The 14,618-nt window shown below is 53.1% G+C and overlaps 6 protein-coding genes across 6 annotated transcripts; 2 read left to right on the forward strand and 4 right to left on the reverse strand.

The window, feature by feature from the left end:
* Positions 1–165: 165 nt before the first annotated feature.
* J7T55_015807 (nap family protein) lies at positions 166–1,212 on the reverse strand (the record flags this gene model as incomplete). The annotated part of the gene is made up of 1 exon (XM_053134820.1): positions 166–1,212. One exon carries the CDS (start codon positions 1,210–1,212, stop codon positions 166–168), a length of 1,047 nt encoding a protein of 348 aa, XP_052987504.1.
* Positions 1,213–1,467: 255 nt separating this feature from the next.
* Positions 1,468–2,549, reverse strand: J7T55_015808 (uncharacterized protein; the record flags this gene model as incomplete). Its single annotated transcript, XM_053134822.1, has 4 exons — positions 1,468–1,531; positions 1,792–1,887; positions 2,124–2,260; positions 2,334–2,549. 4 exons carry the CDS (start codon positions 2,547–2,549, stop codon positions 1,468–1,470), a joined length of 513 nt encoding a protein of 170 aa, XP_052987505.1.
* Positions 2,550–3,065: 516 nt separating this feature from the next.
* J7T55_015809 (uncharacterized protein) lies at positions 3,066–4,430 on the reverse strand (the record flags this gene model as incomplete). Its single annotated transcript, XM_053134823.1, has 2 exons — positions 3,066–4,143; positions 4,231–4,430. 2 exons carry the CDS (start codon positions 4,428–4,430, stop codon positions 3,066–3,068), a joined length of 1,278 nt encoding a protein of 425 aa, XP_052987506.1.
* A 1,253-nt stretch (positions 4,431–5,683) lies between these two features.
* On the reverse strand, positions 5,684–9,057 carry J7T55_015810 (uncharacterized protein; the record flags this gene model as incomplete). Its single annotated transcript, XM_053134824.1, has 3 exons — positions 5,684–5,829; positions 6,274–8,510; positions 8,987–9,057. The coding sequence occupies 3 exons, from the start codon at positions 9,055–9,057 to the stop codon at positions 5,684–5,686; spliced, it is 2,454 nt and encodes an 817-aa protein (XP_052987507.1).
* A 107-nt stretch (positions 9,058–9,164) lies between these two features.
* On the forward strand, positions 9,165–10,058 carry J7T55_015811 (uncharacterized protein; the record flags this gene model as incomplete). The annotated part of the gene is made up of 1 exon (XM_053134825.1): positions 9,165–10,058. The coding sequence occupies one exon, from the start codon at positions 9,165–9,167 to the stop codon at positions 10,056–10,058; it is 894 nt and encodes a 297-aa protein (XP_052987508.1).
* A 130-nt stretch (positions 10,059–10,188) lies between these two features.
* Positions 10,189–14,335, forward strand: J7T55_015812 (uncharacterized protein; the record flags this gene model as incomplete). Its single annotated transcript, XM_053134826.1, has 6 exons — positions 10,189–10,279; positions 10,762–11,962; positions 12,670–12,728; positions 13,335–13,935; positions 14,058–14,150; positions 14,296–14,335. The coding sequence occupies 6 exons, from the start codon at positions 10,189–10,191 to the stop codon at positions 14,333–14,335; spliced, it is 2,085 nt and encodes a 694-aa protein (XP_052987509.1).
* Positions 14,336–14,618: the final 283 nt, after the last annotated feature.

Genomic DNA, 14,618 nt, shown 5'->3' on the forward strand with positions numbered 1-14,618 from the left:
GCACGTCGACTCGATATTATTTGCGAGTACTTGCCAAATCTCGTTGAAACTAAAGGAAACAATCTAATGTGGTATCTCTCATGACGTTGCAATTTTCCATAACCCTTCCCTAACACGAAGCTGGCTGCACAGATGCTTTCCAAACCCTCTCAGCCTTTCAGCAGCCTACGACATTTCCACGTCGTCGTCATCCTCGTCACTGTCGTCCACTTGAAGCCCGTCTAATTCTGAATCCGAGTCAATTGTATCCGCCATGAAATAATCGATTGCCGAGGGCCAGATATCCTCCGCAATGGACACTGCGACCTCGTGACCGGCGGGGAACGTTTCCACATCCTCTTCGGGAAAGTCTTCGTCCTCGTCATCCTCGTCGTCCGAATCCTGGGCGTTACCGCTCAGCGCAGCCTGTCTCTTGGCCAGCAGCTCCGCCTTGGCCTCAACGCTCTCGGCGGCGCTGGTCCACCTGCCACGGTAGCTGAAGAAGTTGAAGAAGGAGACGGCGCCGTTGGTGGCAGCCTCGAGTCTTTCGGCGAGCGCCTTGTACTCGGGCATCTCACGCGCGGCAGCGTCACGGCTCTTGCGGGCGTCACCGGTGACGATGCCGTCGAGCTGCTGGGCGGGGTTCTGCTTCTGGGCGGCCCAGAAGGCGTAGGCGGCGTCCGTCAGACCCTCGGTCAAATCCTGGCCCTGCTTCCAGTTGACACGCACGGGGTCAGAGACCAGGCCTGCGGAGCCGTCCTTGCCGTAGCGGTACCAGAAGGTCTTCTCGAGCAGCGAGTCGGAGAACCACTTGTTCTCGCCGAAGTGGAAGCGGATGGTGACGCTGCGAGGCTCGCCAAACTTGTCCAGGCCGACGTCGCTGACGGAAGCAGAGGCGGGGATCTCGGGGCGGCCGACCTCGACACCCTTCAGGGCGTTGGCAAAGACCTCCAGGTCAACACCGGTGATGGCGGCCTCGAGCTCGCTGCTAGCGTGGTCGAAGACGACGGCCCAGAAGCCGGGGATCTTGGAGATTGTGTTCTGACGTGCGGCCAGGATGTCCTTGGCCATCAGGTACTGCTTGGCCGTGATCTCAGTGTCGACATCGCTGAGGGATGCCTCGATGAGCTGCAGCTCCTTGATGGCCGCGGGCTCAATGACAAAGTCCTCGGAGGAGTTCATGATGGACAGTAGGTGGCGGTGACGGTCTCTGGCGCTAATGTCTTCGATCATAAGGTAAAGAAAAATGTGTGTGTGATGAGGAGTTTAGTGTGAGTGGTTGGGTGAGAGTGCAAAACAATGAGTTACGTGCGCGTGTTGTGTATGTGGAAAAAATCAACCATATAAATATTCAGGCACTACGACATTGCATGGATCACTTCGTTTGCAGGCTTATGAAAAAATTCGGGCGGGAAAGGCAAGGAAAAAAAAATCTGACGGGCGACACGCTTGTTCGCAAGGTCCCACCACCGCAGGCGACAGGGTTCACTAGTGGCCAATGGATAATAACGAGTCAAATCTCATAGGGCCAATCTTTGACAGATTCATGCGCCTATGAGGCAAGAGGGTATGGTGTTATGTAAAGACCCGGGAGCTGCAGAGCCTGCCACCCTTTTGTTACCAGTGACTGCTGACGAGTTTGTTTATGAGAGGCTGAAAAGGGAAGTTGATATGTCAGGGTGACAGCTGAGTCATGTTTGGACCCTGCATCTGGCAGATCTGAGTAGAAAGTGCAGTATCTCGAGAAGGAGGGAGGAAGAGAGAGGAGTGGGGCGTAAAATACGATGCATGTTCTCAGATGCCGTAGCTTACTGCACCTCTGCCCTGCTCTCACATGCCCTCTCATTCCCGTTCATGACCATATCGGGAAAAACACGGATGAATTGCTTGCCATCGACCCGTGACTGTCTTGAGCATGACACATATGAGGATTCAATAATACGCATCAACACGTGCTATGCTACCTACGCCATGCTGCTGCTTCTCATCCTTAATCTCGTCACACCGACTTTATTGCTCTGGTCCGGTTGTCGTGCGCCCCCGCCACCACTCGCAATGTGTCAAAGCTATCAAAACCATGTGGCACACCAGGGTATAAATGGAACTCGACCTCGGCGTCAGCCTGCAACAGAGCCTGTGCATACCTCAAATTCTCATCGCGGAACAGGTCCAGCCCAGGCGTGTCGATGTACGTCCTGGGCAGCCCGGCCAGGTCCTCCACCCTCGCGCGTCCCGGTGCAGCATAGATGCTCACATCCGCATCATCCTTGCCGGCCTTGTCCTCGCGTCGCGAAACGCGAGACGCTGATTGTCGACCCGTCGAAGGTGATGATGTCGTGCTTGGTCTGTATGACTTGTTCGGCACCAGGATACGGGTCTCGCTTGAGGGCCATTCCAATCATGGCGTTGCTAAAGGCGCGTAGGTCTTGTGCGGTCTTAATGACAGGTCTCTCGATACCGGACATGTCAAGTTCTTGAAGAACAGCTGCATATTCAGGATCAAAGCAGATTGTGCTGTCGGCTCGTAATTTAGTCGCCGAGGCGGCGGCTTTGATGTCGGTGATATCCATGATGATCGCTGGGCAATGGTATTGCAGGCGAAGGCAATCTCAGACTGGATTGCAAACATGAATATCTGTGCCGTGAAGAGTGGCAAGCATGAATATATCGCCTAGACTCGCCTGGTCTTCTTGGGTGCTACTGCCTGGTTAGGAACTTAGAATCAAATCCTGAGTGGGTCCCGGGCTCGCTACTCGCTCCTCTGCTCCCCAAGGGCGGCTTACCAAGCTTGTATTTGTCAATCAGCCGGGCCACGGATAACCATACTCCGACGGTATAGAGTAGCTCTCGCTCCAATCCTTCTGATATCCCCTTCCACGAACGCTTCCTCCCAAGGTTCGAGGCCGATCGGGGCTTAGAATCGTGCGCGTGGGGGACGGCAAGGGGGTCGCGGTTGCGTGCTGTCGGATGAACGGTGCATTCCCACGGTCATCACATCCGAGTTGACAATCGCTGCTTCCTCTCGAGTAGATGCCCTTGCGACATAGTCGCGTATTCGGTTGCCCGGAGATGACTGCACCCATCCCCTAGTCCGAGTCTTCATCATGGCCTGGCCAGACAATTTCCCGCTGCACCACTGCATAAGCACACCTCCATGCGATGAACAGCCAGACCACAACCAGAACGATGGTCATGACCGTGCTGAACCATAACAGCCCCTCATTGCCCACAGCACTGGCAACCCTGATCGTTGAGATGGTGAAGCCTGCGTTTGGAAACACAAAACTCCACCAGCTGAGATGGAACTTCCTGTCGGGCATGCCCGCGACCACGGCCATCAGCGCGGACGTGAAGAACCAGAAACTCAGCCCCCACAGGAATAGCGAGCAGTACAGCGACGCCAGCCTTACACCATCAGCTAGCACTGATGGGCTGACCATGCCCTCGATGACGGGCACCTGGGCCGCGAAGATCCTCGGCACGTCGTCCGCCATGGAGACCAACGCGGCACAGGTAAAACTCGGAGGACCGACAGCGATGAACATTCCAGGGCGCTGAGCAGGCAGGCCATATACCATCAGCCTGCTTAGGTATGTCGCGTACATGAAGATGGAGACCATGAACCCCAGCCCCTGCGCCGCAAGGCCAGAAGTGATCATGGCTAGTGCTTGTGCCGGCGTTTGCGTCTGCGAATCGAAGGCTGCGATAGTACCGGCAAGCATGACGGGGAATATCGGCAGGATCCAGGCTGGCGTCATAGCGTGCGCTTGGAGACGGCGCTGCTCCTTGACGGTGAAGAGGAGGTGGTACTGGATCACCGAGACGAGGAAGGTGACGGCGAGATAAAGCCAATACATTATGCGGTGGAACACAGCGAGGCCGTCCTGGGCACTCGTGGAGAGAAACAAGCTGCCGTACTTTTCTGCGTTGGACAGGAGTGCGGCGATGGACAGGAAGAATGTGGACACGAAGAGGGCCTCCTTGGGGTGTGTGAGAGTCTTTGAGAAAGTGTGCTTGTAAAGCAGGAACCGCAGGAGTAGACATGCGGTGATGAGGATGAAGCAGACCAGGTCGAAGAGGAACACAATGAGGCCTATTGTGTCGAGTCCACGGAACCGATGAGGCGTCAGGCTCAGGGTGAGGGCAATACCACCAGTCGACATGCTGTTGCGATGGTTAGTTGCTGTGATCCGCGGTGGTCCGGTTGCGTGCGGATTGTGGGTTGTTGATTAGTTGGCTGGTTTGGCTTACGTGACGGTGTACCATGCAAACGTGAAGTGCCGTAGACGTTCTCGCACCGATATTGGTGGCTGCAGGTATGTCGGGATTCTCTCGAGGTTCACTCGTGGAGTCGGCTCTCGCGTGAGATCCCCATCCTCCGTGGTTGATCCATCCGGCAGCGGTTTGGCCTGTTTTTCCGGGTCTGGGAAATCACGAACTCGGGGCTCCATGATGCCGTTCCTTATCGAACAGACGGGCTGGGATATCAGTCACTGTGTTGCTCAACCGTACAAGAACGGTGTCGTGTCGTCTGCGTAATTTTCTGAGTCTGTGTCTGTGTCTGGGCTTGTGTTTGTATTCTTGACTAGACTTGTGCCAAGTTGTTGAAGTTGTCGTCGATGATTCATGATAGAAGAGTGCTCTCCAAAGATAGACAAGCGACATGGCTACCCAAGTGAACGAAGAGGCAGCTTCCCGTCTATAAAAAGGAAAATAGACGCCCGCTGCAGTTGGTGACCCAGAGCTCTCAGGTAGGCTGGGTGCCCCCACCCTGCAGGCGCCGCCACGCATGCAACGGCTCCAAGGTTTGCAACCGGCCGGCTGGGCAGCTGAGTGGGATCCCAACTCCCGTTAGTGCCCGATGTCAGTGCGGTCGCATCAGCGATCAGCGTTGAGCCTGCAGACAGAGCCTCCTTTTCCCGATCGTATCACTGAAAAACCTTGCTCGCCGCCGTGGTTCCAGGTCGTGCGTGTCACCACACGGCACACTATTGCGTGGCGCGGTACAGCAGCAGTGACCTCAACGTCTGGCCATCTGCCTCGGGTCTGGTCTGGTTTGGTGCCATCACATCAGCCAGGGTTCTGCTTCAGGCTTGGCCAAAGCCATCCGGCGGTCGGATGGCGTTGTCTGCCCGGCGCTGACACGTGGTGAGGCAAACCAGAAAACGAGCACGCATTTGCCCAGCAGGTGGTTTTCCTGGCCAGACTGGCAGACTGGGTTTGCGAGCCCACAGAAACTCGGCCCCAACGCCTCGGATCTTGTCCCGATCAGCCCATTCTGACGGCAGCCCCTGACTGTGTACAGGGGACCTCCAATCCAAGCTGTAATCCTCGCTTTACATCCCTTGACCACTACGAACATCAAAAGGTCTAGCCTCTCTCTTTCGTGTTTGGCCTTCCATTATTAGCAGACACATCCATTTATTCTGCAGCGCCTCTAAGCTGATGGAAAAGGCGGTCTTGATAAGGAATGCAAGCGCTGAACTAGACCATCTCGGTTGCCGGTTGGAAGACTCGCTCACCATAAAAGTGGCGGTGCAAACATCGGCAGACCTCAATCAATACATTTTTGGCATACAAAATCGAGCCGTTCGGTCAAAAACACGTTCGTCATGGACGAATAAGCATCATGCCGTCACGACGAGAACACGTTGTTGGAGGGCAGGTTGTAAGCAACTACCATTACCGGAACAGGCCTACTGAGTCACTTCAACTTCACCTCAGAGACTGACTGACTGGCTGCCTGCTGAGAGATGTCCTCACCGGAGAATGCCACATCACGGCCCCTCTCAAACCGGTACTTGCTAAAGTCCCGCTTCCAGTTGACGACGGTGTAGCCCTGGGCGAAGTCTCGGCCACCAGTAATGAAAGAGTCACCACACGAAGCGGTCATATTTATGTCCAGCTACTACAGTGCTTGCCGCAAGCCGAATCATTGTGGCTTTGACCCGCTATCCGAGACGTACCATCTATCCTAAGAATTCTCTCCAAGAGAGCGCAATCAAGTGTTGCTTGCAGCGCCTAGGACTGGATGACAGCTGCCTAGATAGCGTCATGCCATGATTCGTGCTCGCCCAAGGATCAAAAACAGGGACTTCCCGAAATCGCCTTGCATGGATGCTGTAATTTTGTCCGAGAACACTCGAAGGCTAGTACGTAGAAAACAGCTTCTGAGAAGCGGCATGCTCGCTTCTCCTATGCTCGTTTGTTGGCAGCGGTAGGGGCTCAGCTGTCATCTCGTGGCGGGTGCAGATTTGACAAGAAACCCAAGCAGGTCGCGATTCGCTCTCGAACACGCGTTAGCAAAGGGCATGATGCCCGGGACTTGCAGAAGCTCCTCCATCGTCCTCGGGGGTTGATGCGCAAGGTGTTCGATCGTGCTCACTGGCAATTGTACGGTGGTGTTTACAAGCTTGTTGAAGGCGATGATCTTGTTGCGGAGTATCCTGCACTGGAGTTCACTGTCATTCGATTGTCTAGCGGTAGGTAATGGATCTATGCCAGGCTTTACTGTCGAACGTTGTATTGGATGGATCTTGCTCATGGCGTCTGGCGGGAGTTGGCCCGCGGGCGCTAGAGCTGTCGTTCTGGTATCGTCTTGGGCGGCGAGCGTACTCTCACGGTCGGCGCAAGGACTCTGCAACAATAGAGAGGTTGACTCTGAGTCATTTCGAGGTAGTGTTGACAAGAGCTGGGGTAGCGGCGTGATAGTTACTGCTGGTGATGGTTGAGGTGGTAACTTCGCTCCCTCTGCTACTGTCTGGTATCTTCTCTGGGGCTGTCTCGGCCGCATTGAAGCAAGCTTCTGGTCCGCGTCTACGTCGTCTCGCTTGCGCTTGAGAACAGATGGGAAAGGCTCTCTCCGGGGAATTGCAAACGCCAATTCGTCGTCTGATGCCTCATCCTCATCAAGGGCATCTACGACGTCCTTGTCATCTTTCTCGTGGTCCAGACTTGCGTTTTGCATACTGAACGATAGTCCCGTGTGCAAGCTAGGAGTTGATCGGTCGGGTTCCTCAAAATTTACCTGCGAAGCAGGCATTTCATGTTGTGAGGCCGCGGGCACAGCTGGAGTGCCCTGCGGACTGCCGTCATTCGCTCCGAATCCATCGATACCCGAGTTCTCGACGAAATTTCTCACAATCGCTAACCAAGCTGCACCACAATCGGCTGCTTTCTTCTTCCCGATGCCTTTTATGCGCAGCAATTCAACATCTCTTCGTGGGCATTTTCGAGATATCGCGTGAAGTAGGCTGTCATGAGCAATGACGAATGGAGGGCATTCGCGTTCTTTCGCCAGGTCCCTGCGATGTTTCCTGAGCTCTCGAAACAGGAGTTCTGTCCTGGTCTCATCGAGGATCCCGGACTCCACGGCTGGCGCGGCTCTCTTGGCTTTTGAGGATTTTGATGTCGCTACTGCTATCTTCGGTGGTGATGTGCCAGCCGGTATTTCTGCTCGTTGCTGTTCGGCAGCATGCTGATCTCGTAGTTGTTGTATGACATCCACGCCGACATCTGCAGCCTTGGCAAAGAGGACGTGTTTGCCACGCCGACCGATTCTGACATACTCACAATCGTCGTTGGATTGGCAAGAAACTTCCTGATCAGCTGCGGCCTGGTCGCGCTGCCTGGGTTCAGCTTCCCCATCCGCTGACTGTGCGTCCGATTGATCCTCAGCAGCGTCTTCTAACGTTTTGTAGAAATGCAAAACGCTCAAAGGGGTTACATCCCCATCTACCGGTGCCAGTTGAAGTGGCTGTTTCGGCGGCTGCCCTCGGAATGTGTGCCTGTATGTCTCAGCGTAGACAGGTGGCGGAGGAGTAGGGTCCATGGCCGCTCTCTTCGCGTTCATGCAGTGATATAACATGAAACCAGCATATGCATCTGCAGCAGCATAATTGACTTGGTCCTTGCTAAGTGGCTCGCTCCAGTTACTGGTCCTCACCTTCCCCTTGAAGAGCGGAAGGCCCAGATGCTGCTCGACCTGCACAGCCAACTTTTTAAGCTTCGTGGTACACTTTGTGGGGCTGGAGGCACCATGGGTGACCAAATTGTGCAGATGGCTCAGCTCGAATGCACCGCGCGGTTTGAGGCCAAACCATTGCTGCAATCGAGCAAAATCCGCATTGTGAACGGCGACTCCACACTTGGCGATGGCAGGGTCCTCGATGAGTTTTCGCAGTGATGGTGCCAACAGGTCCTTTGCAGTACTTCCAGAATGCAAGCCGATATGGAAAAGTGCAATCTTGTCCTCACAGGCGATCTGAATTAGACCGATTCTCTGCTGTAGACGTGCGTCTGTGCTATTGGCGTCCCAGGGCCATTCCATATCAAAGCCGACAACCTTCTCGCTGAGGAATTCATGGGCGATCTCGTCCGACTCGAGCTTGGTCCTGCTGTAAAGCACCCTTACTGGTTGGTCCTGCGGACCGCGGTACAGTTTGTGGCTCCAGAACCGGTGGCCAGTCGGGCTCATCTGGAAGGAGAGCGGCCATCTCGCCCCGTCGCGCTTGGAGTCACCCATAGCAGCGCTGAGGCCGGCACATCGTTGTCTAGAAGGCTTTCGACTCGACACAGCATTCCCATTCCATTTACTGCTCGATTGTTGGAGGGGTAAGACACGTCGTTGCTTGTTGTTTATCGTGGTTGTTGTTGCTTGCCGTCGTTGTTGTCGTCGTCAAGGTCCCCTGTAGCTGATGAGTAATACACGCTGAGTGCTGCAACGGACCCCACCTCTCCCTCCAAACAAGTAGAGGGGGCGAATTGATTTTAGTCTGTCTACTGTGTAATTAGTATCCGCCAAACACTCACTCGTATTCACTGGCCCCAGGGCTCCCTCACTGTCTGCATACGTTATCCACTGCCCGTTCCTCATTCCAAGAGTACCGGGGTGTACTAAGACTCACCTACTCCGATGCTTGCACTTCGTACTTGTACCTCCTCAGCACAGCTCGTTACGACACCTATTTGGGCCATACATTCACCCGGTCATGATTATGTAACGCACTCACTGTCATTCTGCTGACGGGCTCCGGGATCCGAGGGGAAGAGCTGCTGGTTATCATCACTGATTACCATCGCGCCTCCTCAGCCGAATTAAGTCATGTCAAGTCAATCTCGCCGCGTCCAAAGCATCCCACGATATCAATCGGCCACAGCCTGCCCACAGGTCATAGAACCCCATCATGAAACTTTACGCAATAGGTGATCTGCACCTCAGCTACCCAGCCAACCGTGACGCCTGGTCTGAGCTTGACCTCCATCTCGACGACGGGCTTATTCTGTGTGGCGACTTGGGCGAGAAGGCAGAGCAACTTGAGCTCGCATTCTCCACTGCGACCAAGTGCTTCAGGGAGGTCTTCTGGTGTCCCGGCAACCACGAGCTATATACCCTCGCTTCGTCAGCTGGGGCTCCGCCGCAGCTGCGCGGCGAGGCAAAATATAATCAGTGTGTCGCCATCGCACGGAAGTACGGGGTGCATACCCCTGAAGATGAGTTCGTGGTCTGGGAGGGCGAAGGAGGGCCCGCATTGATTGCTCCAATATTCACTCTGTACGACTATTCCTTCCGGCCAGATCACATCAAGGACAAGGCCGAGGCTTTGAAATGGGCCGAGGAGATGGACACAGTGGCGACGGACGAGTTCATCTTGCATCCAGACCCGTATCCGTCTCGCGAGAAATGGTGCGATGCACTTGTCGAAAACACACAGGCCAAGCTTGAAACTGCCATGAATCGTGGTCTGCCCTTGATCATTGTCAACCACTGGCCGCTACGAGAGGATCTCATCTGGATACCCAAGGCTCCAAGATTCACGCTGTGGTGTGGCACAAAAAAGACGGACGACTGGCACAAGAGATACAATGCCAAGGTCGTGGTCTCTGGGCACCTGCACGTGAGGAGGACTGACTGGAAGGACGGTGTGAGGTTTGAGGAGTGCAGCTGGGGCTATCCGAGGCAATGGGATGACGTGAGGAAATCGGGCAAGGATATTAATTCATTGTTGAGGGAGATCTTGCCAGGACCTCCGAAACCAGAGGGGGACGCGGTACCGACACAGTGGAGGAGATGGGGTTAGATGACAATCGTCGAGGCCGAAAGCGAGGAAGCTGACACATAAAACAACAGCAACTTCCGCCCCAACTAGAGCAAGAGAAATTATGGCGAAATGGATTGTACTCTCTTGTTGCAGACATCGAAATGCAGCCATGCTGAACGAGGTGCTACTTGTTCAGTATAGGCGTGAGCTTGTCCAAATCGAGCAGCAAACTGTGGGCGTGCAGCAGATAATGAGACCATGTGAGTGGTGCTCAGTCGCACCAGGGCACGCAGGATCAGCACACGCAGATATGCACTCAGTCACCCCTCAGCGCTACGTACAAAAGCCTGATAGAATCGCACGAATTGTCCCTCGTTCATCATCAAAACATACGCCGCGTTTCCTTTTGCTCAGCTTAGCTTATTGTTGCGCAGAGGGAAAATGATGTTTTCAAAGCTCTCAGCGGATGTTCAGGAGCTGGTCTCTTCTCGCGGTACCACAATCTTCTTCGTCTCTGTGTTGTCTTATCATGCCCTACTTGCTGTGTACAGACTCTCCCCATTCCATCCACTGCACAAGTTTCCAGGCCCAAAATTGGCGGCAGCCTCATATTTCTATGAAATCTGGTTCGACTTGATCAAAGGCGGCCAGTATACATTTGAAATAAAGAGGCTTCATGACATCTACGGTAATCTAATCTGCAACAGTACCGAGCTTCGCATTATACATAGTTGCTGATCAGACTTCCGGTTCGAAGGCCCGATCATCCGTATCAACCCAGGGGAACTGCACTGCAATGACCCAGACTTCGCCGACGAGGTCTACGCCTCTGGAAACCGGAAGAGAGACAAGCCAGAACTGTATGTGAGCCATTTGACAGGGGCGAACCAGGTCTCGAGCTTTGCCACAACAAACCACGACCTACACCGCCTTCGTCGTGACCCCCTCAGGAAGAAGTTCTCCATCGCTCAGGTGTCCAAGCTAGAAACCGAGGTACACGCCCTTGCACAACGCCTTGGAGATAAAATACTCGCCAGCAGGGCCGTCTTTGATGTTCAGGACGCAATGAGCTGTCTCAGCTCGGACGCGGCATCTTTGCAGGTCTTCGGCGAGCCATTCGGCTTCGTGGAGCAGCAGCAAGGATTCCAGCCAAACTTGAAGCGTGCAAGCTACGCCATATTCACGACCTACTTTGTTTTCCGGTGGATACCGCCACTGAAGTGGCTGTTTGGCTACGGTGGGCGATGGTTCGCGCCATTTTTGCCCGAGGAAGTGGCTCAGTTCCAGCATCTCAATGATGTAGAATTTCCTCGCAGATTCCAGCAGGCTAAGGCCGAGCATGAGGCGGGAATTTCCAAGCAACGCCAGACGGTCTTTGATGTTCTCCTCGAGTCAGACTTACCCGAGCAGGAAAAGAAGGACAAGAGGATCACGGGTGAAGTTGTTGCTATTCTACTCGCCGGCACGGAGACGACTAGCTGGGCATTGACTGTTCTAACATTCTACATCCTCATGGACAGGAAAGTCCTCGACAAGCTCACAGAGGAGCTGGCGAGAGTGGTGGAGTCACCTTCTTGGCTTCCCAAATGGTCTGCTCTGGAACAGCTGCCCTACCTCAATGCAGTTGTTCATGAAGGTTTGCGCCTCTCCTACGGTGTGGTTCAGAGAATACCACGCGTACCGACGCAAGAAGATCTTCTTTATCATGGATCGTGGACACCGCTACAATCCAACTCCGCTCCGACTCAGGTCAGCTACACGATACCAAAGGGGTACGCTGTCAGCATGTCTAACAATATGACACATCATAATGAATCCGTGTTCCCAGATTCGCATCGGTTCCTTCCAGAGCGGTGGCTTCGCGAGGATGGGAGCCGGAGCAAGAATCTTGAACGACATCTCATGTCGTTTAACCGAGGCAGTAGAATCTGTCTTGGAATGCAGTAAGCCCATTGATCCATCCGGCTTTGTGAATCGTACTATTGATAAGCTGATTCTATCATTCATCTAGCCTTGCCTATTGCGAGATATACCTCACATTGTCGATGCTCGTCTTGCGGGTGTTTCCACATTTGCAGTTGCATGAGACAACCATTGATGATGTCAGGCCTACGAGCGACTCTTTTATCCCTTTCCCGCGGAAAGGAAGTAAAGGCGTTCGAGCTGTGATGAGAGAGTCAATTTGAAGCGATCGTCAGGCCTCTCTGTGCAAATAAGCTCCACACAGACATCACTCAAGTCCACAAGAAGTGAAACGGTGATGGTGATCCAAGCACGTATAACATTGGGAAACCAACTATTCTGAGGCTTTGAGAATGCGGCGGTGCTGTCAGACGTAGAGCCTGCAGTACTTGATCTTGCAGGTGATGTATGGCATGCTACAAGCTTCCAAGAAATTGCACCAGGATTTTGTTACTCACTTTCAGACGAGAAATCAAGTATTCGATCATCTGAAAACAGAAGTATCCAGGGCTCCAAGAAATTGATTTTTCACCAGGGATCATTAAATCTTATTCGCAGTCTTCAACTGTACATGTCTTGCGAATGTCCAGTCAAGCAATAATCCGGAAATGTGCTTCCAGCAAGTTGCATTGTTCTGGCCACAAGCTGCATGGAGGAGATTCACAATATCGATGTATCGTGCAACCAGAACTGACTCTTACTGGAGGGCTCCTGGGCGGATCCTCGCACACATCTTGAACTTTGCTCGTAAGCTCCGGCAGCCGCGGGCTTAGCGTGCCTATAATGTAAATTTTGCTTTTGCTGCAGCGATTTCTCGCAGGGATAATGTGTGCTGAACTTAGTTCTGACGAGACACGAGTCAGGACGGAAGTATGTAGAGGTTTCTTTGAGGACATCGCGAATTAAAACCTCTTGCCGGATATTTAGCATATTCGACGACAGAATTCCAGGTCAGCCTGCCCTGAGATCAATCCTCGGATTTTAGGATTCAAGGTTGTTGAACAGGAATTCGAGCGAAGCACGATCCCGCACAATCGTACGAGTTCGTCAGAGTTTGTAAATCACATTTGTCAAGCTTCAGTACTAATACACATGAGGCCAGGCCGAGACAGCCTCATGCGTCCAGTCTCGGCTGAATGTGATCTTATCGAGACTTGCAAGCGGTGGCCTCTCCTCGTGATCGAACACCTCGTTCACATCACAAATATAGAGCCCAGTAGACAATGAGCTCATCTCTAGCAAGCTTTGTTCCAGCCGCGCCGCCTCCACCAAGCGCAACGCCCGATTTCGACCATCCTCGTGATGTTCACCATGTTATAAACTGGATTAATACTGGCCTATGTCTCGCATTAGTCACCATCTTTTCGGCGGTTCGGTTATACGTCAAGCTCGTTGCACGGCGTGACCGGTTTCTCCTTGAAGATTATGCCTTCATCGCAGCATGGGCCATGACCGCGTTGATCATCATCGGGGTCCTCATGCTCACCCATTATGGCGAAGGATATCACGTCTGGGAGTTGAGTCAGTCACAGTACCGAGATTTCCTTTTGTGGCTCTACATTTGCACGGTTGTTTATGGACCCGCTGCGTTTGCGACCAAGGTGACGTTGCTGTTGCTTATAGCACGCATCTTTGCTGTGAAGGAGCTTGTATCCAAGGCATTGCGGTGGTTCATGATCGGCCTAGGAATAGTCTATTCGGGCATCCAAATCCCCAAGGTTATGGTGTGCACGCCTATTTCAGCATACTGGGAGATCACTGCCAAAGTGGGTGTGACTGGGCAGAACCCCTATTGCCTCAATCAATCGCACATCTTCATTGCCGATATATCTGTGGCCGTGCTGACGGACTTCATCATCCTCATTGTCCCTATTCCCTTGGCTCTATCCATGAATTGTCTTTCATTCAAGCAGAAAGTGCAGATTATATTACTTCTTAGTGCCGGTGGGGCTGCGTAAGTGGCTTAATTCCTTCATGAATCTGAATATGGAGGCTTTTCCTTCACCAACCATTTTCAAGCTGTATTTCATTCGCTCATGGAATTGAGTCTACCCTACTGACGCCCCAGGTTCACAGAACGGCGACAACGATATATCGAATGGTGAAGGTCATCCAGTTCCTGGGATCGACCGACCCCACCGCAGACTTTACAGTTTTATCTATTTTCACGTGAGCACGAATATTATGTCGTATTCCTGTCACTATAAGTGCTAAATACTTTAAAGTCTGCTCGAACTCACTATTGGCGTCATTTGCGCTTGTCTCCCATCACTCAACGTATTGTTCGCAGTGATACTCAAGCGACAACACAAAGCGCCAGCGAATGTGCCACGGACGTCGAGGTCCTCATATAGGAGACAAGTTCGAAATCATGATAATAGCTTATGGGGCTCGATCAATGTTACCTGGGGGTCCAAAGCCTCCAAACAGACGACGACCACAGCCGAGACTCGTCAAGAGAATGCTGATCATCTATCCACACAAGTCGAGACTCATGAGTGGGAGCAACAAAACCCAACAATGACTTTTGACGAAGAGTTGGCGGCCTTTATGGAAATTGATTCACATCCAGACATGCGTGCGGGGGGAAACAGCAAGGAAGGAAGACCTGGCAATGAAGTAAGGGAGATTGATTGA

Source organism: Diaporthe amygdali (genome assembly GCF_026229845.1).
Source record: "Diaporthe amygdali strain CAA958 chromosome Unknown NODE_48_length_299215_cov_64_995801, whole genome shotgun sequence".
NCBI classification, from domain to species: Eukaryota; Fungi; Ascomycota; class Sordariomycetes; order Diaporthales; family Diaporthaceae; genus Diaporthe; species Diaporthe amygdali.